The sequence below is a fragment of the Terrapene carolina genome, unplaced genomic scaffold (genome assembly GCF_002925995.2).
Source record: "Terrapene carolina triunguis isolate 2854851 unplaced genomic scaffold, T_m_triunguis-2.0 Scaffold113, whole genome shotgun sequence".
Taxonomy (NCBI): Eukaryota; Metazoa; Chordata; order Testudines; family Emydidae; genus Terrapene; species Terrapene triunguis.
In genome coordinates this window covers 20,676,667-20,699,689 of record NW_020664464.1, presented here as the reverse complement: position 1 = coordinate 20,699,689, position 23,023 = coordinate 20,676,667, and the positions used below count along the sequence as shown (strand labels likewise).

Here is a 23,023-nt window from a genome sequence, read left to right as displayed (position 1 = left end):
CGGGAGCGTGCAGCCCTGGCCCCCAGAGCGCTGCACGCGGGGCAGCATGGCTCCAGGAGAGGGGGGAGGGTGTCTGCCTCCTCGCAGAGCCAAACGCTGCCCCGCAGGAGCGCGTGCAGCCCCGGCCCCCAGAGCGCAGCGCTGCGCGTGCGGCGGCAGGACTCATGGGGAGGGAGAAAGGCGGGGGAGGGGCCGGTAGCTTGCTGCACTCGGCCGGGAAGCGCAGACCCCGCGGCTTGCTGCGCCTGGAGAGGGGGGCCATTTGCCCACCCCTGCATTAGGGTGTCCCCGGGCACACCCGGCACACCCTGTGCGCATGCCTATGACCCAAATATGTACCACTCTGACACCCTGGGTACATATTTGGGTGGCTAGCCCAAGCTGCTGTCTGTACTGCCTTGGATACACTGCTATTTTTAGCGCACTAGCTTGAGCAGAGATAGCATGGGTATGTCTATGTGATCTGGGAATTACACCTCCCAGCTCAAATGCAGATGTACCCTAAATGTAAAGGCAGTACTAGAATTGAGACTCTCAGTTCATTAAGCAACCTGAACATATCAGAGCTCCTTTCTATATGGTACATAATAGCATACAGTTGTATTTGCAGATTTTTATTATGATCACATTTGGAAGACAAAGCCCGGTGTTTTTGACTGTTTGTTTATATTAAAATTAGACTTTTAAAAGGCGGTTCAGAAAAAAATACAGTAGTAGCCTAGGTTCTCTTCTCTCAGAACTATAGCTGACTTTCTGTACTTTCAGGCAAAAAATAGCCACTCTAATGATCTTCCCGGCAGCTCTGTTTATTGTCTTTCTTTTTTTGTTGGCATTAAAGGTGACAGATTTACGGAGTACATTGTTCATAGTTACTATGGTGTATAAAACACAGTGCTTTACAGCAACATGCAGCATGCTGTCAAGTCGGACAGGAGTTTGAGTTAGGAATTAAGCAAAAGAGGGGAGTTGAAGAGGAAACTTAAGTGAGATGCCCAAGTAGTTTTGTTTGGTAGTATGTACCAGGTATATCATGGAACAAATGTGATTGGACCATAGCTGCTGATATAATTTCCTGTGCCTGGGAGGGAGAAAAGTGTGGTGCACCCACAGGGGCTGTGAGCTGTACTGTGCAATTCCAAAGACAGCTTGAAGACATATAGTTGTTGCATATCCTGTGGATTAATTGAATCCAGATCTTTGGAATCCAGCTTTTTTTTTTAAACTGCTGTCACTGTTGTTTTTCATTTCATTAAAAAGACCTGAAACTGGAGCCAGGCCAGAATTTAAACTAAACTAAACAAAACAAAAAAATCATAATGTTTGTCATCCAAGACATCCTCTGGCTGGGTAATATTTGGCTACAAAACCCTGGAAATACACCACTGCTGTTTACCCCACAAATACATTTGCCCACAATGACCCAAGCCGCACAGTGCACTCGTCTACTTTCTTGGCGCTTGGCATTTTCTGAATACATAGGTCATAGGAGGCAAGTGTTAGCAAAATTTATACAGATGTTGTTTTATTTTTATAGCTCTCCTCCATTTACTGGGTGGCATTTCCTTCAGTGTTAACAACAGAGGTTAACTGCACACAGACGTGTATAGGGACTCTTGCCAGATTTTTTTTTTCCCCCTCCTTTAAATATGTTTCTCCAACTTGGTCATTTTTCCCCCTTGGCTGTAGACAGTCTCTTAGAATTCAGATTTAATTGGTTCAGTCTATTCTGGAACCATCTGCTGGTTTAATGTTTATAATAAATATTATATGCTTTTCACAAAATAAAACAAAACACTTTTCTAAAATTCAATACAGATATTTAGATATTTGCTCACTCTCAAACAATAGTCTGTTTAGTCACTTAATGTGAAGTGACACACAAAAAAAAATGATTCTGTATGTGTGTTGCATATTCCAGTCTTTTTTGTTTAAAGCTTTGCAGCAAGAGCTCTGAAAGCAAAACCCCTTTCTGAAAGGCTTCTAATCTTCCCATTTTGCAGTTGACTAAACAGCGTCTGGTGGATGCAGATGGAATCATTAACCCAAATGCTTTCTACATCTACCTGACAGCCTGGGTTAGCAATGACCCCGTGGCCTACGCTGCCTCTCAAGCCAACATCCGGCCTCACCGTCCAGAATGGGTCCATGACAAAGCAGACTATATGCCAGAAACAAGGCTGAGAAGTAAGTAACGTTTAATCTTAATGTCTTATAGTTTATATAAGTGCCTCACCCCTTCCTTAAAGGCCCAGTAACTCTCTAGTTACTTGACACTGTACAGGTCTCAGAAGCATAAACAGAACAATATATTGTGTTACTTTAAAACCTCGGGAGACAGATGCAGTTGTGTAATATAGTATAATGTGGTACCACTGCAGGACTTTATCATGTTGAATAATTAGTTGTATAATAGTTTATATCTAAGCTCTAAAACTTGCATTAGACATTTCTTTTTAACACTGCTTGTTAATTTTGTATGCAAGGGAAACCTTCAGAGTGCATAACATTCTGCCTTTGCCATACCAGAGTTTCGTCATTGAAAATTATATCATGTTTATCCTAAATTTGTCACCCTAGTGTGGAAGAAATTTTTGGCAAGTTAGGTCATTCATATAAGCCACCCATACCTGTATTGTGCTAGAGCTGTTTGGGTAGGGGAGAAGTCAGTGTAAGAGAGTGTCATCCTTCCTTTCCACCTGCTCCCATTCACCTTTTTACATTATGAATGGTAATCACGAGTTGATTTTCTTTGCTTTTACACTGGATTTATTGGGTGGATTGCTAGTTGGTTACTGAGGGATGGAAGGGGAAGGAGAGGATTGGTTCTCTTGGAAATGCGATTGGATAACAAGCAAGTTGTGCTTCACTGTATCCGAACCCTAGAGCTTTGTGGCAGTCAGCCAAGTCTTGTCTTAATGAAAATTTATAGTTGAGATTATAATAGGGCAAATCATGTTTAGCAAGTCAACTGAATGACCCTGCAGGGTCTGGAACACACAGCGGCAGTAACTAAATGCTTGTTGTGGAAGACTCTATTTTTCTTTTGGTATTACAGTAGACTTAGCGTTACATTCAAAAAGAAGCATGGAAAATTTAAGTTTGTCAGATCATTAAAGGATAAAATGTTATGTATTTCCTCAATAAGCCTTTACTGGTAAGGGTTTTTTTTACCTTTTATTTTATTTTTTTTGTATGGATAGTGGCTTTTAAAATAGACAACTGAAGAATTACAAAATAGAAAGGCCTGATTCACCACTGCATAAATTTAGTTTAGAACCAGTTTAATTCCACTGATTTTAGATAAATATATGTTGACTTCACAGGAGTTACACCAGCATAAAACGGGAGTAACAGTTTTATCTGAAACTAATTTTTTTTCAAACAAAATATTTAAAATATAGGGAGAAGTGTTTGAGAAGGTTGCCCTTTTGTTTATTTTACATTACATACAGAGTACTATGGACAGATAATAAAGTGATAGGTGCCACAGTAATTCATATATATAATATTAGATACCCATTTACATTAAATAATATCATCAAGCTGGTCTTGAGTATGATGTACAGTGTAATAATTGAATTACACAGCAAGGTGTGAAATATAGTCATCTGTTGTGATTAGAGTTTTTAAAGTAGCCACAGAAGTTCTGGAGTTTAAACAAAGTAATTAATTGTGACTCAAATTTAACACTTTTCCACAGAAAACAAAGTGCTTTAATCATATTTATTTCTCTGCATATTGTTTTTTCTTCCTTTACAATCTGTATTTAAACATTATCATCTTTCTCTTAGTTCCAGCAGCTGAGCCCATTGAATATGCTCAGTTTCCTTTCTACCTCAATGGATTGCGTGAAACTGCTGACTTTGTGGAAGCTATTGAGAAAGTGAGAGCTATCTGTAACAACTACACCAGCCTTGGGGTCCCCAGCTACCCAAATGGATACCCATTTCTTTTTTGGGAACAGTACATTGGGCTTCGTCACTGGCTCCTCTTGTCTATTAGCGTGGTTCTGGCTTGCACATTTCTGGTGTGTGCCCTCTTTCTCCTGAACCCCTGGACGGCTGGGATCATTGTAAGTTTATTATAAGGTTCTTTGTTAAAGGCAAATTCCTTTCAGCCTAGCTCTTGCTGCAGTCAGAAAGGTTTTGTTTATGTCTGGGCCTCTGGTGGAGTATGTATATTGCATCATTCATGATATATTTATTCAACTTGAGGGGGTAGGGTTCATGGTAAAGGTATAACCCTTAATAACCTTAATCTTTTGACCACACTCTGGTAGCTTTAAAGCTTTCTTATAAACATAACTAAACTTTTGCCCCTGCTCAGATACTCATGAACATGAGAAATGAAGCATGGAGGAAAATTGGAATTTTTAAGTAGCTATTAAAAAAATTCTACATTCCCCGCACCCCCAAGTTTTTTTAAATCAAACAAAATTATTTTTCATGGCAGTTTCTTATTTATACATCTTGCCCATAAACAGTAAATTACTGTACTATCTTCTGGATGTGAATCTTAGAAGGATAAGAAGGAAGTATGGATAGGTGAACAGTTGTACAATACACACTGAAAAAGGAGTGTAGGCATGTCTTTAAGGAGAAAGAGCAGTAAAATTATAAATGATACAGAATACTCCTTCATGAATTCCTTGTAATAAACATTCATGTTAAATTGAATTATGATGTTCCTGTGTTTAAATTCCATAAACTATTGTATAGCTTATAAAATGCCAGAAGTAGAAAAGCACAGAGCAGTCACTAGTTTTTGTACTGTACATTTGTGCAACAGGTATGTTAAAAGGTAAATGTTTAGTCTAGAATATTTTTCATAGTACTCAATCAAACAATTTATGTTATCATTCATGATTCATTAGCTTATAAAATCATTTATTGTAGTACTTACATTTTTCTTGGGAAAGAGGGTTTATTTTAGAGTCCTCCATCTCTTTTAAAAATGTGTATTTTTTTTTTGTTGGCTCCAGAAACTTTTAAGTCTACTCCACAGATTTCCCCCCACCTCTCTACATTTTTTTTACAAGATAGATGAAAGAAAATAAAAGCTTTCCCTTAGATTTAACTGTTTGCTTTGTCCAGGCCAATCCCTCTAAGTTTCTTCAAAGCCAAGAGACTCTCTGTAACCTGACACTCATCAGCTGATTATGGCATTCACTTTCTTCCGGGCTTTAAACCTGCCCTTGAGTCATCTTCACTTACTCCATGAATTCTGCAGAAAGAACCCAAACCAGCTGTTTAAAAGTTGCTTTTCTACTTCTGCCTTCCTTTCATTTTTGAGAATATTGTTGGGGAAATGGGTTAAAAAACAGAAAAGTTATATTCTGATGGATGGGGATAGGGAGGAATAATAAATTATGTTTTAGATGGTATTGACAAGAGGTAACCAATGGAAAATTGATGTTTGCTCTGCCCACTGGATCCCGGGGGAATAATTTAAATTGACTCTTTTCAGGTCATTGCCATTGAATTCAATGAAATAAGGAAAAATAGCTTGCCTTTGGAAGGTGAGAGAAAGAGTGCTGTGAGGGTTGCATTTGCTAGTCCCACATTGTTTTGAAAGTCCTTTTCTTCATTTATATAGAGTATAAGAAGTTACTAACAGCTGTTTGAAATCATTTAGGTGGTGGTGCTGGCTCTGATGACCGTGGAGCTGTTTGGCATGATGGGTCTAATTGGAATAAAGCTGAGTGCAGTGCCTGTGGTCATCCTGATTGCTTCTGTTGGCATAGGAGTGGAATTCACTGTTCATGTTGCTTTGGTATGTAAAATTAGGCAGCATTTTTAAAGTATTTTGAAAATCTCTCCAAGATTTTTAAAAAAGGGAGCCTGAAGTTAGGCTACTAAATCCATACTTAGGCATCCAAATGAGTGATCTGATTCTCAAAAGACAACCAGGCTCAAATACTGCTCAAGGGTTAGTGTGCCAGTTAGATTGTTGCCTGATAGACCATAATTGATTTGAAAGAATACTTACCATCTGTTAAGTCAATGATACATGAAATAAGACTGGATTCAACAATGCACTCTTAAGTGCTTTTAAATATGACTTTACGGGTCTCCAGTTAATATGTGGTAGGTATTTCTATGATCCGTATCAATATCTGTACTAAGCAGAACTGTTAAGGTCTATTAAGACCTTCACACTCTAAGTGTCAGCTCAGACACTACCACTATCTTGGGCCTTTCTTTTGTCCCTACGTGCTGCAGAGGACCTTGTAACAGTACATAACTATGCACTCCCTGTTGTGTCTAGTTGCTGCCTATTATGGCAAATTTAATACTTTGGGGGAGATTTTCGTAGGCACAAATGGTAGTTAGGCATCCATTCCCATAAATATTCAATGGTACTTTGGCACTTGCCTTTGAAATCTCCCATTAGGTGTCTTTCTTTCAGAACATATTAGTTGTTAGTAATGGTCCCAGTCCTGCAGTCCATAGGTAAGCAGAATTCCCATTGATTGACTGAAGAGTAATGCAGAAAAAACACAGAGAGAGAGAATGTATAAACACAGTTGGAAACATTTTCAAATTGGGTTCCTAAATTTAGGCACATAAACTAGTGGCCTGATGTTCTGAAGTGCTAAGCAACTGCAGCTCCCGTTTAAGCCAATGAGAGCTGGCACCATTGAAATTCAGGCCATTTATGTAGGTGTCTAAATATGGAATAAAGCCTAATTTTTGGCATTCAAGTTTGAAAATTTTGGTTTGTTATGGAAATGTTGATATTTCTATTGTTAGAGTTGCATGTAGACTTCCATTTTAAGCCTTATTTTCTGAGCACACACTCCTAACTTTTGATTAAACAACTTGTTTGCAAATTGAAATGCTGAAAATAGCATGAGAAATTTTTTTTCTTAGAATTTGGAAAATGTGGGATTTAAAAAGTTTATATGCTACTTAATCCAAAATTACATGTGATTTAAATTAATTCCCCGTGTCTGATGATTTTTTTTTAGGCCCACACGTTCTCAACAGTGGTTGGTTTTCACAACTCCCAATGTTACATACAGAGAGGACTCTTCACACACTTAGCACATGTATTCCCATACATTTTTCAGGAGAAGATTATTTAAGAATCGCCATCCATATGGAGTGAAACAATACTATAGAGAATAGAAAGGAATCAGTCTGGACAGGCCAGTTTAATTATTGTAGGAAGGGTTTATATCTATTCATTAATAGTTTTGTTTTTCATAAGTACCATCAGAATCTAGGAGGCTCAAAGAATGGGATGGGGAAGAGAAGTAGACTGGAGAGAGAGAAGATGAGGATTAGATGTGGTCCACAACTACAGAAGAAAACCTTGGGTTGGGGAGATGCAAACTGCTGAGGGCATTGCTGGAGGAGTGAGAAGGCAGCAGAGACTAGAGGGGAATTTTGAGGATTGGAAACTCAGAAGCATGATAGGGGTGCAGCAGGTTGAGGTGCACAATGGCAGTGAACTGTGGGGTCCCCTCAGTTTTAAGTGGAGTGGGGTGGAGGGAGTAGATTTAAGAGGTCCTTGTGAATGGAGGGGTAATATGAGGAAAAAGGGACAGGCAGATGGAAGCATATTTAGGCTTGTTGAGATAAAGCAGCCTGCTAAGGCTTGTGGTGGGATGGTGAGAGTTTCAGAGACCTGGTGCATGTTATGGGGAAACAAATGACAATTTTGAAATAAATAAATAAATAAAAATTGGAACACAAAATTATAAAACGCTTGGCTGTCAGTTCCAAGTGGAGAGAGAAACCAAACTAATTTATGTCACATTTTTACCTAAATAAAATCACATGTGGGTAAAGTTTCAGTCCCCAGCAAACTTAAAACCACTTTTTTCCCCTACACTGACATTGGAAATAAAACCCTTCAAAAATGGGTTTTACAATGAAAGCACCTAATAGATGTTAAACTATAGCAGCACTGCTGGCCAATGCATTCATAGAACTAACTGAATATAAATAACCCCACCAGTGTTGTATAAACAAAATATGCAATGCTTATAGTGTTGATACAAGATTTAATTGTAGTTGTTTAAGACAAATTCACAATCCACTCGTGGCTCAGTTTTTCTCTGCCAATTGTGAGCTGTGACCTCATTTTTTTTTAAATTCCTCCAAATAAATTCTGCATCAACACTACACTCATTGTATTATGTATCCTTTAAATACACACCTATCCATGTGCAGTGCATATATTTTGTTACTATGTTGTGGGTCTGATCCCACAGCCCTGACTCATGTGAGTCGTCCAGTACACATCGGCTCATATCCTGTGCTGTATATGGAAATCCATTTGTTATCCATAGCTGAGCATGTATATATAAAATGTGCTAACACTGGATACATTAGTTTTCCATGGTTCACTGTTATTCTTATAAATCTTGAGTACTGAACTATGTTATATGCTGTGAGTTGCTTACTCAGGAGTCATGGGGAGGAGGATAGATTCTCTATAAATTACATCAGTGCTCAGATACTATAGTGATGAGTGGCAGGATAAAACCCTGAGACAGATTTATAGTTGTTTGGTTTTGAAGTAGTAAAAATTATAAATATATTTGCATAAAATGGAGCATAACTATAAAGAATAAGAAGAGCACAGTTCTGCAGTGCTGACCCACTGGATACTTTGGGTCAAATCCTGCTCATCTCATTTAGTTAGGGGCTGATTGTGCATAAAGATCTGCTAGCATGGGGTCCTGTGCCCACATGGAGAGATCCACTGACATCAGTGGAGAATTCTGCTTAAAAAGGGTCAGAAAGATACGGCCCATTAATAGGATGCTGAACTCAGTATGACTATGCATGTGAGTAAAGGTTGCAGGATCACGTCCAAGTCCACAACAAATAATAATTCAAGTCATGTGGTCCCTGCTACCACAGAATTCCCATGACATCAGTGGGAGTTTTGCCCAGGTAAGAACTTCAAGAGTAGTCTTATAATTTTTACATGAGAAGTTCTTTCAAAATTAAACGAATCCTTTGTGGGTGGGAACAGGCAAACAGAGCAACAAACGAAAATCCTTATGAGGTGGGGCGGGAGTTGTTTCAGAAAATTATTGCTGTGGCCCTGACCCTGCAATCAATCCTCACTCCACTCCCATGACTTCAGTAGCAGCTGTATACAATGACTGAAGAATCAGACCTTGTCTTGAACTCTAGGCAGCCACAAAGATATTTTAATAAACTGTAAATTGGAGTAATTAGCTGGGGTGGGGGTAGGGGGGGAAACGTGCATGCTTTGGGAAGGGCTGAGAGTTTTTAAAGACTGTGTACAAAGAAATGATGACATGGAGTTTATTTTTTATAGGCATTTTTAACCGCCATAGGAGACAAGAACCGCAGGGCTGTCCTTGCATTGGAGCACATGTTTGCACCAGTATTGGATGGAGCTGTGTCTACTCTGCTTGGAGTGTTAATGCTTGCAGGGTCCGAGTTTGATTTTATTGTCAGGTAAAGCATCTCTTGACTTTTTTTGTTTTTTGTTTTTTTTTAAATGTGTACAACCTTGATGTCTGGTCATTTCAGTGTATCTGCTGTTTTACTACTGTGCATGCTTACATCATGGTCCTGCTTTACCTCTGCTTTATTAACTCCTTGTTACATGCTAGTTGCAATAATACTTCCTTTGCTGACGTTGGATTAAGTTCCAGGAAAATTAGACTCCCAGCCTAAAATGAAACAAAAGGGCTCCTCTATTGCCTCGTTTGCTCAGTTCTGAAATAAGTTAGCTCCAAATACCTAGTATTGTCCAGTGGTTAGCTGGATTTGACCTTTAACCCAGACTTTTCGTATGTACAGCATTTTGTGTGGAAGGGACAAGAGGAACTATAAACATCCTGAAACCAACACTCTCTTTCCCTCCCCCTCCCCGTCATCCCTGTATGACGTTTGCAGCAGGTTTTAACTGACAAAAAAATTGAAGCCCTGTTTAGGATGTAGGAAACCATAAGCGTGAACATAGACGTTTGTATTAAAATTTGTAAAGCAAAGCCTGAGGACCTGTTTATAGCTAAAGGCAGGCTGTTTCTTGTGCATTTAATTAAGAATGTGAATTTGTCAAGTATGAGAGGAGAGCAAGGTTTTCTTTTGAAGGGAATTTGAGAAATGCAGTGAAATGGATCCTATTCTATTCCAAACAACCTGTGGAGCTCTGCAAAATGGCTAATCTTAGAAGTAACACTGGTTCTTTGTGGCAGACTATGGCCCAAAAAAAAAAAAAAGAGCAGGAATGGGGTAGTGCTGGACCAAACATTCATGGTCTGATAGATGACTGGACTGTTCAAACTAAAGTGAGCTCGATAAATAGATGTAAACTAAATCAGGTCATCTAACAAAAAAAAATTTCAAGGCTATGACTGAGAGACTAACTATTGAGTTTTAGCTGTGTGTGTGAGTGTGTGTGTGTGTGTGTGTGTGTGTACGTGAGAGAGATTTGGAGAAGGCAGGGAAAGGAAGGTTATATCCTTGCCTAACAAGAATTGCATAGATTATAGCTTCATGGTCTTCATAACTACACACTATGTACCCTTAAATGCAACTTCCACCAAGTCTTCTGTGTGTCTCAGTTTTTGTTGGTGGTGAGGTAATGAGGCAGAACTATTAGTTAGGGCCTGCTCCTATAACATGCTGAGCACTTTGTAGGATTGGGCTTTTCCTGCAGATTGAATGAAATTTACAGTAACATGTTTGTTGTAATACTCTACATATTGCACACATAAGCAGAGAGTGTGCACATTTTCATGACATAGTAAATGGCAGCATGTAGTCTTGTTTGATTCCAAATTTGGATTTGATATTTGCTTAACAAATAAAATGAGCCTTTCACATTTTAAACTTTTGTTGTTTAACTTTGTCTTTGCCCATCAGTTTCTTTTTTTCTAGCACAATCTGGCTTCAGTTCCCCTTGGTTTTCTAAGACAGATGTAAAATAAACGAGCAAATCTGAAGCATTGTTACAGCGAGTGAAGAAGACTCCAAACTTCCAGAAAGGGATAGTTTAGCCCATCAATGTGTTTAGGAAGATTAAGTAAATTAACAGACATTGTATATGCTAAGTGGCCAGACTTGTAATCAGCCTGTTTATTCTAGTGTTAGATGGATGAGATGCAAATGTGTTTTAATGCCTGTTGTTGATACATGTCCCAGCATGAAGTTCTGGTAGTTTATATTAGTGAAGGAGATTGGTTCCTTGATTTTGCTAATGCAGATCAAAAATTCCAAAATGTTTACAATAGCAGGATATTTGTAGTTTTACAGGAATCTGATATTTGATCAGATGTGGAAACATAGGCAATAAAGTTTGTCGCCTACTAAACAATGTTATCAGCAGTGGTGCTGTTATTAGGAAACTTGCCCCTACTTTTCCTCCTGCACCCTGACCCTCCAAAAATTTGTCCAGGACTGAGCCCTTGAAATCATTAGTTACAACGCAGCCTTGAGTTTAGTCTGAACTCCAGCTGTGCCGAATACCAACTAGTAAGGCTTCCCTTTTACTGACAGGTTTACCTTGGTATTCATGAAGGATCCCAGACCTTAGCCCTCAATGGTGGGAAAGGACAACCACTTGTGCACTTTCCTCGTCCTCCATAGTACTTCAGCCTTTATGTTTGAATTGGCTGACGCAAAACAAGAGTATTCAGAGATGCTAAATTGTTCAACAAAAGATTAGCCTGCAGTGCAGCTCTGCCATTGTGGAGTGCTCTTACTCAGTACAATGCTGAAGCTTACTACAGAATGGGCAGCATTTTCTTGGCAGAAAGCTGGTTCCTGTGTTCTAAAAAGGTTGCAATTTGAGCTATTTGGTAAAACTGGAACTCACAGAATTCTAGGCGGAAAGTTGTGATTAATGAACGGCAAGGGAAAGCCTTACCTGATACACTAGAGATTTAATTAGAGATTCCGCTGTTAGATGCAGAAGCATTTCACAGTGGATTAGCTGCTGGGAGAAGTGGGCTTCTTTTCCTTCTAGGCTAAATTGTTTAAATTCTACACCCTTCACTTCATTTGTTTGCTTCTGCTGGGTTTTCACTAATGGGGGCCCCTTTTCATTGTATTTGTGCTTTCAATCCATTCAGCCATTCAGTTCACATTCCATATTTTTGTGTTTGTGTAACACATTTATAAATAACATTACATGCCACAAGATTTTGGTAAATTAACAAACTCATTTTTTTTCTTTCCTTTATCAACTAACACTTTGGGTTGTGGAATGTAGCTTCTCTAATCCAAAAGGTAATAAATAAATAAATACATTTATTAATAAAAAGTCATGATTTTGTACAATATTTTTAAAGTTTCTGAGACTTGCATTAGCATATTTTTCTTTTTAAAAGTTAAATTATTTTTGGGAGTAGTATGCAATCTTCTGTATTCCTAATGGTATTCATGGCCCTTTTCTCCCTCTTTTAAACAATATTTCAGGTATTTCTTTGCTGTTTTGGCAATTTTAACCATTCTGGGAGTTTTAAATGGATTGGTGCTGCTTCCAGTTCTTCTTTCATTCTTTGGACCATATCCTGAGGTCAGTAGTTACATTTATGAGCAGAAGAAATTAATGTGTCCTTTTTTTCTTTCTTTCCTAGAAACCTATTATTCACTTCGTAATTCTGATTTTTATTTAAGTTTTCTTGCTCTTTTTTTGTTTTATTTAAAAAAAATATTAAATGCGGTTTCTTTTCTTAATTTGATATTCTTGATTAGTAATCAGAAGGTGTCTTGTATAATAACCAGTGGGTTGGAAGTTGTCTCTTTGATTTAGATACAAATGCATGATTTAATTAGCTTCATTTTTAAGCAGAATTTCATGTATTAGCTGTGCCCTAGGAGCAGGGATTTCCTCAACTTTTTCATTCTACAGGCCATTTTGTGAAAGAGAGCTCCTTTTGTAGATCTGTGTTTCCTCCTAGCACTCCGGCCCCTCATTGCTTCATTCTCAAAATATTTAACTCAGCACAGCAGACCACCAGGAAGGGCTCCCCACACCAGTGGTGGTCCACAGACCACAGCTGGAGAACCACTGCCTTAGGCCACAAGTCTACAAAAGGATCCTCCCTTATCAACAAATACACTCTCGTGGTATCCTGTAGGCTTTAGTGAGATCCTGGACTGTTGTAAGGGTCCATGCGGTCGATCCCTTTGCAGGATCAGGGCCTTAAACCGTCCAATGCAAGTCCAACAAGAGAGCATTCATGGCCTTCAAACTTCCACTTGATAGCTCATTGGGTATATCACAGTTACCCCTCTAAGGCATGATCATTGAGTTTTCTCTAGTGTTATTAAAAGAGAGTAACTTTATAGCTGTATGTATAGTGTGTGTGGAGATATAGATATGGGGGAGCATGTGTGTGTGTGTGTGTGTGTATATAACTCACACACATAGAGTACTTGCTATTATGTGTGTATCCATCTGTCTATGTACATACACAGAATCATATTTTCTAATAGATATACACTATACATAACCATGGAATTACTCTTTTAATGACATACCAAGAAATATATGTATTATACACACTTACACACCCAGACATTGACAGGAATATATGTAATTATGTTCAAATCCACAGACAGGGATCATGTCTCTTTCTTTTTGGTACAGCACTGTGCACAGTAGCAGAGAATGTAGCAAATAATAAATAACAAAATGGTTTTGGTGACAAGAGTAGATGTAGTTTGGTGAAGAACATTTTTGTTGAATGTTAGTAATTATAAGGGGTTTCAATTGTCATTATTAGGTTTCTCCAGCTAACGGACGGAACAGATTGCCTACTCCATCTCCTGAGCCTGCCCCTAGCATCGTGAGGTTTGCACTGCCACCTGGACACACAAATAATGGATCAGATTCATCTGATTCCGAGTACAGTTCTCAGACTACAGTGTCAGGAATCAGTGAGGAACTCCATCAGTACGAGGCCACTCAGAGCTCTGGTGCACCAGTCCACCAAGTAATAGTGGAAGCAACTGAGAATCCTGTCTTTGCCAGATCGACTGTAAGTAACCCACATGTTGGTTTGGGGGACAAAGGGGAGAAAGTTATTTTGTTTTGGCTTTTTGGAATAATTTTTTTTTTTTTGTTTGTATAGTTTTTTTTTTTTTTTTTTTTTTTTTTTTTTTTTTTTGCTTTGTACTTCTGGCTGCAACTGGCCCAAACTTAAGAGAACTTCCAGATGATGGATGCTCAGGCTTTTTCACCCCTTCATTTAGGAAGGAAATTCAGATAAAATGGTTGTATCAAAGCACAGCGCATTTTCATCAGTAAATGCCTTTGCAGCATACTGGCTTGAGCTGGAAGTGCAGGACTGGCAGGTCCTTTGACAACTGTTCCGGATGACCTCTATGAAAGAAAAGGAAAGGGGCTCTGGAATAAATGTGGCTCCACCCAGAGCCATAGGAACCAGAGACACCCAGAGCCACGTGGGCTATCTTCATACTATAGTTCTCGTCCAGTAATACATTTTAGAGGATAAGGGCTGGTGCAGACCAGGGAAAGAGTGTCTCACGGTTTCTCCAAACCTTGGATCTGCTGTGTGTCAGCACAGTGCCCAAGCCCTAAGCCACTGGGCCAGCATAACTTTCCTTTCAAAGATAAACTAAAAAGCTCCGTCTCCTACCCCCCAGGATGCTGCATGCTGAGCTGCAATGTGGATCTGTTTTTGTTCAGCAGAGGCCTAAAAATAGGTACAAGCAGAGCCACATTTGAAGTTGGTCACGGTTTATTGACTGATGTGGCTGCTGTGCTTCACGCTTTTTACAGAGATCCAGAAACCAGATTCCTGCAATCTATACAAACCATCCCACTAACATCCTGTGTATGTACCCCAGCTGGAAGAGAGTCTTTGCCAAAGCCCAGCAATTTTGGTTATTGAACCACTTAAGTTGTAGTGCTTGCTATTTACCCCTTTCAAAAGACTGAGCAGTATGTGGGAGGTATACATAATGCTTTCAATGACAGTCCTGTGTTTATCTGCAAAGTTGTACTTCCCAGCAGCTTGTAACAATTTTGGGAGAGAACGGTCTTTGAGAAAGGCACAAATAAGACTCCAGAATGCTTCACTTCTAGAGTTAGTCCAGGACAGTACACTTCAGGGCTGCACCAGGGAAAATATTTCTATAGCATGTGTAACTTTTGTTTACATGCTTTAGGGCAGAGATTTAACCACATATCTCATTTCATTTCCAGGTCGTTCAGCCAGAGACAAGATGTCATCAGCCAAGTCCAAAATTACAGTCTAACCCAGAAGCCGGGTCCCAGCAGACATGGCATCATAACAGACAACCTAGACGAGAACTGAGGGAAGGACTACGACCACCCCCTTACAGGCCGCGCAGGGACGCTTTTGAAATTTCTACTGAAGGGCATTCTGGACCTAGCAATAGGGACCGCTCGGGCCATAGGGCTCGCTCTCATAACATTAGAAGCCCAGCATTCACTGCCATGGGTACTTCAGTGCCAGCATACTGCCAGCCTATCACTACTGTGACTGCCTCCGCTTCAGTTACTGTTGCTGTACACCCTGCTGTGCACAGCCATAACTCTCATGGAGGAGGCTTTCCATCTTACGAAGGATACCATGAAACTGACCATGGAACATTTGAGGACCCCCATGTGCCTTTTAATGTACGGTGTGAGAGGAGAAACTCTAAAGTAGAAGTAATAGAACTGCAAGATGTTGAATGTGAAGAAAGGACAAATGGCAACAGCTCAGATTAAGGTACATTTTTGTCCTTCCCAGACAATGGTGTGGGGGAGGGGGGGAGGAAGGAAAAATACAAGAATTTCCTAAGGTATCTTTCCTCCCAGCTGCTTTACCCTCTGGGATTTCCCACCCATAAATATCAGTGCATTTTGCATTAGAAAATTAGCTTGGGTGAAACAACAATACTTAGCCCTTGACATCTTCAAAGTTCTGTACAAGTATTAAAGTAAATAGTACTATCCCAATTTTTCAGGTGGGGAAACTGAAGCAGAAAATTGGATATGTCCACGGTGCAATCAGGAAGTGTGATTGCAGTACACGCAGGCATACCTGAGCTAGCTTTGATCAAACTAGCTTGCTAAAAATAGCATTCTAGCCACAGTGGCACAGGCAGCACTATGAGCTAGCCATCCAAGTACAATCCCGCCCAAGATACTGGTTAGGTACTCATGGGGCTAGCCTGTGCCACAGCAGCTACACTGCTATTTCTTATGAGCTGGTTAGCTCAAAGCTAGCTTGCTTATACCAACACGCACTGCAATTCACCTCCCAATTGCAGCATAGATATATCCATTGTTTGACTTGTCCAAGGCCATGGAACAGGAGTCAGAACCTGGATTTCCTGGTACCCAGTCCTATGCTCAGATCATTCAAACAGGCTGCCTTCTAAAGTCTCACACAAAACAACATTTGTTGGGAAGGAGTAAAACCACCAGTTACTTACATTCAAAAGAAAATGACCCTTGAATATAATGTAGTAAAAAGAATATAAACTACTTAGCCAAATCCTCTGGTGCATCAGAACTTCCATGGTTCTGCTGCACAGTGCAAGGCAGGCTGAAGAAAGTATTTGTATGGAGATTACACACATTCCTGCACAGTGCTGCTTTAAGTGGGCTCGGTCCAAGGTCTCCTGAAGTGGAGTTCTGTGTATGTGGGCATGTTCAGTGGGTTCTGAACAAATCGCCCTGTATGGGTGGAGTGCAGCTGCCACTGTTATAGCCTTTGGGCTGTGGTAACCATCACTGAGTTGCCCTGTGGATGCTCCTTCGGTTTGTCAGAGATAATTCCTGACCCTTGAGGATTTGACCCATAAAATGAAAATGAAGGTAAACTCTCCCCCACCGCCAACGGCTTTGAGGTTATAAAAGAAAGATGTAAAAATTAGAGGTGATCAAAAAAGTCAGTGTATTTCTGAAAACATTTTTGAAAGAAGTGAAAATGTTTAATTTCATTCAAAATTTTCTGTGAATTTTTTTGGGGTTCTGCCACCCCCCAAAACAAAACAAAATAGTTTTGGAGGAGGTCACTTTCTCACTGTTACTTTTTCACACCTTTTTCCAGAGGAAAAAAAAGTATGTGTGTTTTCCACACAGAAAAAAAATGAATTTTTTTGAAAAGTTTCAAAGTGTTTCATCACCACACAAAAAACGTTGAACAAAATGAAAATTTTCATTTTGGTTGAAAAGACATTTTCCATCAAAAATTTCCAAAGGGGAATATTTGACCAGTTCTAATTAAAATGCTTTGCACTTCTAAAGCTTCTATCCAAAGATTTTGAAGTATTTTTATAGTTCTATATGAATGTATCCTCACAGCTCTCCTGGGAAGATGGCAAGTAGTGGAGTCCCAAGGAAGTGGATTCTGAGGCAAAGAGAAGGCCAGGTTCAAATTTTCCAAAAGTGGACACTAATTTGGGTGCCTCAGTTGATGTCCAATTTCAGGCCTTGGCTACACTTGCAGCTGTACAGCGCTGTGAGTTAAACCTGACTTTGTGCAGCTGAGTAGGGAAAGCGCTGCAGTCTGTCCACACTGACAGCTGCCCAGCGCACTGTCGTGGCCACATTTGTGGCAATTGCAGCGCTATTGGGAGTGGTGCATTATGGGCAGCTATCCCACAGAGCACCTTTTCCCATTCTGGCGCCGTGAGTTGTGGGAAGGGGGCGTGGGTGCGGGGCATTCTGGGTCCTGTCCCAACGCCCCGTGATGCATCGCTTCGCATCCCAGAAATCCCTTTGTTTCCGTTCACCTTTGGTGCCATCTTTCAACGGTTTCTGTGCAGCGCGATCTATCTGCGGGAAATGGAGCCCGAACTGCTGAGGCGTATGTTGACTTATCTCGCCAGCACGTCACGTTTGGTTGTCGAACTATTCCTAAAGATCCAAAGTGACAGTGAGAGTGAGGAGTCCGACGATGCTATCGAGCCGCGTAACGCGTATTACACGAAATTGCTTGTGGCATTCACGGACATGCTCAGTACCGTGGAACGCTGCTTTTGGGCTCGGGAAACAAGCACCGAGTGGTGGGATCACATCGTCATGGAAGTCTGGGATGACGAGCAGTGGCTGCAGAACTTTCGGATGAGAAAAGCCACTTTCATGGGACTGTGTGAGGAGCTTGCCCCCACCCTGCGGCGCAATGACACGAGATTGAGAGCTGCCCTGCCAGTGGAGGAGCGGGTGGCTATTGCAATCTGGAAGCTGGCAACTCCGGACAGCTACCGGTCAGTCGCAAACCAGTTTGGAGTGGGAAAGTCGACCGTTGGAATCATGTTGATGCAAGTTTGCAAGGCCATTAATCGCATCCTACTCAGAAGAACCGTGACTGTGGGTAACATGCAGGAAATAGTGGATGGCTTTGCACAAATGGGGTTCCCTAACTGTGGAGGGGCGATAGATGGGATGCACATTCCTATTCTGGCACCACCCCACCTAGGATCCGAGTACATTAATCGTAAGGGGTATTTCTCTATGGTTCTCCAGGCGCTTGTGGATCACCGTGGGCGTTTCATTGACATTAACACAGGCTGGCCCGGAAAGGTGCATGACGCACGCGTCTTTCGGAACACTTGGCTGTTCAGGAAGATGCAGGCCGGGACTTTTTTCCCAGAGTGGAAGATCACAGTAGGGGAAGTTGAAATGTCCATTGTGATCCTTGGAGATCCCACTTACCCGTTAATGCCGTGGCTCATGAAACCCTACACAGGGAGCCTTGACAGCAGCAAGGAACGGTTCAACTAGAGGCTGAGCTGGTGCCGAATGACTGTGGAGTGTGCCTTTGGCCATTTAAAGGCCCGCTGGCGATCTCTGTATGGGAAGCTGGACTTGGCCGAAAACAGCATCCCCGCTGTTATATCCGCGTGCTGTGCCCTCCATAATATTTGTGAAGGGAAGGGTGAAAGCTTCACTCAGGCATGGACCACTGAGGTTCAACACCTGGAGGCTGAATTTGCACAGCCAGAGAGCAGGGCTATTACACGGGCCCAGCACGGGGCTGCAAGGATTAGGGATGCCTTGAGGGAGCAATTTGAGGCTGAAAACCAGCAGTGATATCTGGTGCCCTGCACGGGAGTGAAGTGCAGTAGTTCCAATCTTTAGGAATCAGTGTTTGCTAAGCAGACAAGCAGACTTGCAGTGCCTGTTTATTTCCTGGGCTAAGGAGTCTTTTACTTTATGCAATAATAAAGAATGTTTTCAAAGCCAAAAAATCCATTTATTGAAAAGAAAAAAAAATTATTTATTGAAAAGAAACAAGGGGGTGGAGTGGGGAACGGTACAATCACAGATTCGCGTATGTCCTGTCTGGTGTGCTGTGCAGTGAGTGCTGCACTTCAGGATAGCTATACTGCATGGTGATGGGGGTTGAGTGCAGAGGGTAAGGGTCATGGTTTTCAGGGCTGGGTGGTGAAGATACTGGTGTTGGAGGCAGTGGGTGGTGCGAAGAACACGGAAGTTGGGGAAAGTGGGTTGGAGGTGACAGTGGGGCACAACGGAAAGAGTTTTGGGACAAGGGCTGTGTGGGGGGGGGTGTTTGCGTTTGCGGTACTGCTCCTCTTTCTGCATGGCTACCAGCTCCTGGATAGCGTGTGCTTAGCGCTCCGGGATGCTTATGAGCCTATCAGTGCTTTGCTGCCGGTGCGCGGTGCTTTGCCGCCAGTGCGCTGCGTTTTCCTGGCAGATCCTGCTTTCTCTCTCCCTCCAGTTCTGTGCTTTCTCATTCTCTTTAATAGATTGCCACATCACTTCTTGCAGCATGTCTTCTTTGCTTTTTCGCGGTCTCTTCCTGAGTCTTTGCAGTCTCTGAGCAGGCGATAAGAGGGACGGCTGAGGTCTCATGGTTGATGCAGCTGTATAGGCAAAATGCAACATTTAACAGAGGCAGCATTGTTTATACCAGACAGAGTAATGATTCCCCCCGCACTTAAGGAGTAGAAAACACACAGGGTCTACACAATAGCATAATTTTCCCATCCGAAACAGAGCACACATATCCCACGGGAGCCTCAAAATGGTGAGTAAGGGGGACTGATTGTTTCAGGGCTGCACTGTCCTCTGGGTTTCTGTGCCTTGGGGAGAGCCAACAGCTTCAGGGGGCACCTACACTGAACACTGTCACAACATTTTCCACAGGAGTTCGTCCTGGACGATATCTCTCTGCTGAGGGTGACCTGGGAAGCAAGGGAGGGTCTTTTACTGCAATGCAGCTTCCGCCCTGGCCCATATGCAGCTTGCCTGTGTGCAGCAATGGTCCCCCAGCCCCTCGCGGCACAGTGGCGTGGACACGTTAGCCTGGCTGGGACAAGGACCACAGTGGCTCTCCCGATAAACCTGCGCAAGCGCATTGCACACGTTCTGGATGAGACATTCGAGGAGATTACCGAGGCCGATTACCGCGATGTGATAAACCACATCAATGCACTATTCCGCATCTAGGCATGCATGCCTAACCCTCCTCTCCCAAAGAGCCCACACCGAAAAAATTCCTTCCCGAAAAAAAAAACGCTTACCGGGAACCTGCTCTTCTGTTTGTCCTCCACCAAGTACCGGCCGCTGCGACTGGCTACCTTCCTCCTGGCTCGAGAAGAGCTCCTGGCTGCATGCCTCCAGGGATTCCAGGGTGTCTCCATCCGGCCCACCACCATCACTCCTGTTTTCCTCCTCCTCCTCCTTCTCCTCTTCCTCCCCCCCACCCCCCACCGGCTCTGAAGTGTCCATGGTGGTGCTCGGAGTGGAGGTGGGGTTAACCCCAAGTATCGCATCCAGCTCTTTGTAGAATCGGCAGGTCGCAGGGGGAGCACCCGAGCGGCTGTTTGCGTCGCGGGCTTTGCGGTAGGCACTCCGCAGCTCCTTCACTTTAATCCTGCACTGCAGGGTGTCCCGGTCATGGCCCCTTTCCATCATGTCCTTTGATACTTTCCCGAAGGTATCGTAATTCCTACGGCTGGAGCGCAGCTGGGACTGGACAGCTTCCTCCCCCCAAACACTGATGAGGTCCAGCAACTCGCCATTGCTCCATGCAGGGGCTCACTTGGTGCGTGGAGGCATGGTCATCTGGAAAGATTCGCTGATAGCACTCCACGCCATGCTGGGCTGAGCAAACAAGAAGGGGATTTTTAAAATTCCCGGGGAATGTAAAGGGTGGGTCACATGGTTGGTTACCTGAGGCCAGGGCAGTAGAGTTTGAACTGATGACCAGAGTGGCTAGAACAGGCATTGTGGGATACTGCCAAATAATTCTGGAGGCCATTCACAGCGCATTGGGCGGCCACACTGGCGCCGCAGCGCTGCAGCGGCAGTGCAATACTCGCTATTCCTCTCAGAGTGGTGGAGTACATGCAGCGCTGCAACCACGGAGATACAGCGCTGCAAATGCCTTGCCAGTGTGGACGGGGAGTGAGTTACAGCACTGGGGGAGGCTTTACAGCGCTGTAACTTGCAAGTGTAGCCAAGGCCTCAGATGCCTAAGACCTCATTCTCCTGCAGCTTCCATTGACTTTAATTGGAGTCCAGTACACAGAAATGGAGGCACTCAAAATTAGTGGACATTTAAAACATGACATCAGTGACAGAGATGGGAATACAGTCCAGATTTCCTAACTCTTGGTCCTGTACCTTAATCACAAGAATAATCACATGCATTTTGGGTTGGTTTGGCTTATTTATTTTTCTTAAGCTTTAAGTGAACGGTTGTGTTTTCTCTCTTTTGTAAAGGGTAACAACTGAAGCAAAGAAGAGGCCAAAGATGGGGAAACCTCCTCTTTCCAGAACTGCTTGAAGAGAACTGCTTGAAGTTATGGAAAAGGACATGCTGCATCAGGATAACAGTTCACTGTTACTGTAACCTATTGTATTATGTTGTTAAATATTTCTATAAATATTTAAAAGGTGTACACATATGTAATATACAAAGGAACAATGTAAAGTAGTATAATCTGGAGTTAACTCTTGTTAATAGAGTGGGACAATATTGTTTGTGTTCTGTACTTATTGTACATTGATCTCTGTGCCACAACTAAGCTTAATCTAGTCCTAAATTTCAGCATATGTTGCTGCTGCTTAAATATTGTATAATTTACTTGTATAATTCTATGCAAATATTGCTTATGTAATAGGATTTTTTGTAAAGGTATGTGTTTAAAATATTTTAAAATTTGCATTTCACAACCCTGTGGTAGTATGAAATGTTACTGTTAACTTTCAAACACGCTATGCGTGATAATTTTTTTTTTAAATAAGCAGATATGAAGAAAAGCACGTTAATCTTGGTGGTTTAAGTAGGTTTAGCTATGTGCAGGTTTTGTTTTGCTGTGTGCATGTGTGTGTATGTATGTTCCCAGTGTACTGTAGTGTAATTTTTTTTACTGTATGGTAACCCTTAGTGGGCTCATTAACTCACTGATGCTGGCAGAGTCAGGATTTTCCTATTGCTAAGTGCCAGTGAAAAATGCCTTGGCACTTAACAACAGAATCTCCAGACTGCTATTGTCAAAGGGATGATTAAAATAGAAGAGAGGACAGGTGGTCAGGGCATATGGATTCTATTACTAAATCTTCCACTGACTTGCTGTGTGTGACTTTGGGCAAGTCACTTAACTTCCCCATGCCTCAGTTTCCACATCTGTAAAATGGGTATAATAATACTTATCTACCTCCTAGGGGTGTTGTGAGGCTTAATTACTGTTTGGAAAGTGCTTTGATATCTTTTGTGAAAGGTGCCATGTAAGTGCAAAATATAATCATTTTCCTTAACTGCAAGGGGTGTTGGGTATTGAAAGTTGCTAAAATCCAGTTAGCATATGCCTTTGTATGTACTGATGCCATATTTTGATATTGATATTGTAAAACAGAGTGGTACTGGAATAATCTGGTTGTTTATTTCAGTAACGGCACAGTTCAAAGCAATCTGGCATCCCTCATCACTTTATTTAAATGGCAGAAAGCAAGTTAATATAAAGTGACAAAAATTACATTTTTTTTAATTATTATTTTCTTCATCTATTTTCACTTCTTATTTTACTGATCTGCTTGATACAGGACCATAATGATTGACACC

At 41.7% G+C, this 23,023-nt stretch overlaps 1 protein-coding gene across 1 annotated transcript in view; it reads left to right on the top strand.

The window, feature by feature from the left end:
* PTCH1 (patched 1) overlaps positions 1–22,595 on the top strand; it is an 82,692-nt gene extending 60,097 nt beyond the window's left edge. The window contains exons 17-24 of the mRNA XM_024208970.2: positions 2,001–2,184; positions 3,792–4,072; positions 5,635–5,772; positions 9,304–9,446; positions 12,417–12,516; positions 13,730–13,984; positions 15,175–15,706; positions 21,682–22,595. Of these exons, the coding sequence (XP_024064738.2) occupies positions 2,001–2,184; positions 3,792–4,072; positions 5,635–5,772; positions 9,304–9,446; positions 12,417–12,516; positions 13,730–13,984; positions 15,175–15,705 (1,632 nt within the window). The 3' untranslated portion in view covers position 15,706; positions 21,682–22,595. The remainder of the gene's footprint in view (positions 1–2,000; positions 2,185–3,791; positions 4,073–5,634; positions 5,773–9,303; positions 9,447–12,416; positions 12,517–13,729; positions 13,985–15,174; positions 15,707–21,681) is intronic.
* Positions 22,596–23,023: the final 428 nt, after the last annotated feature.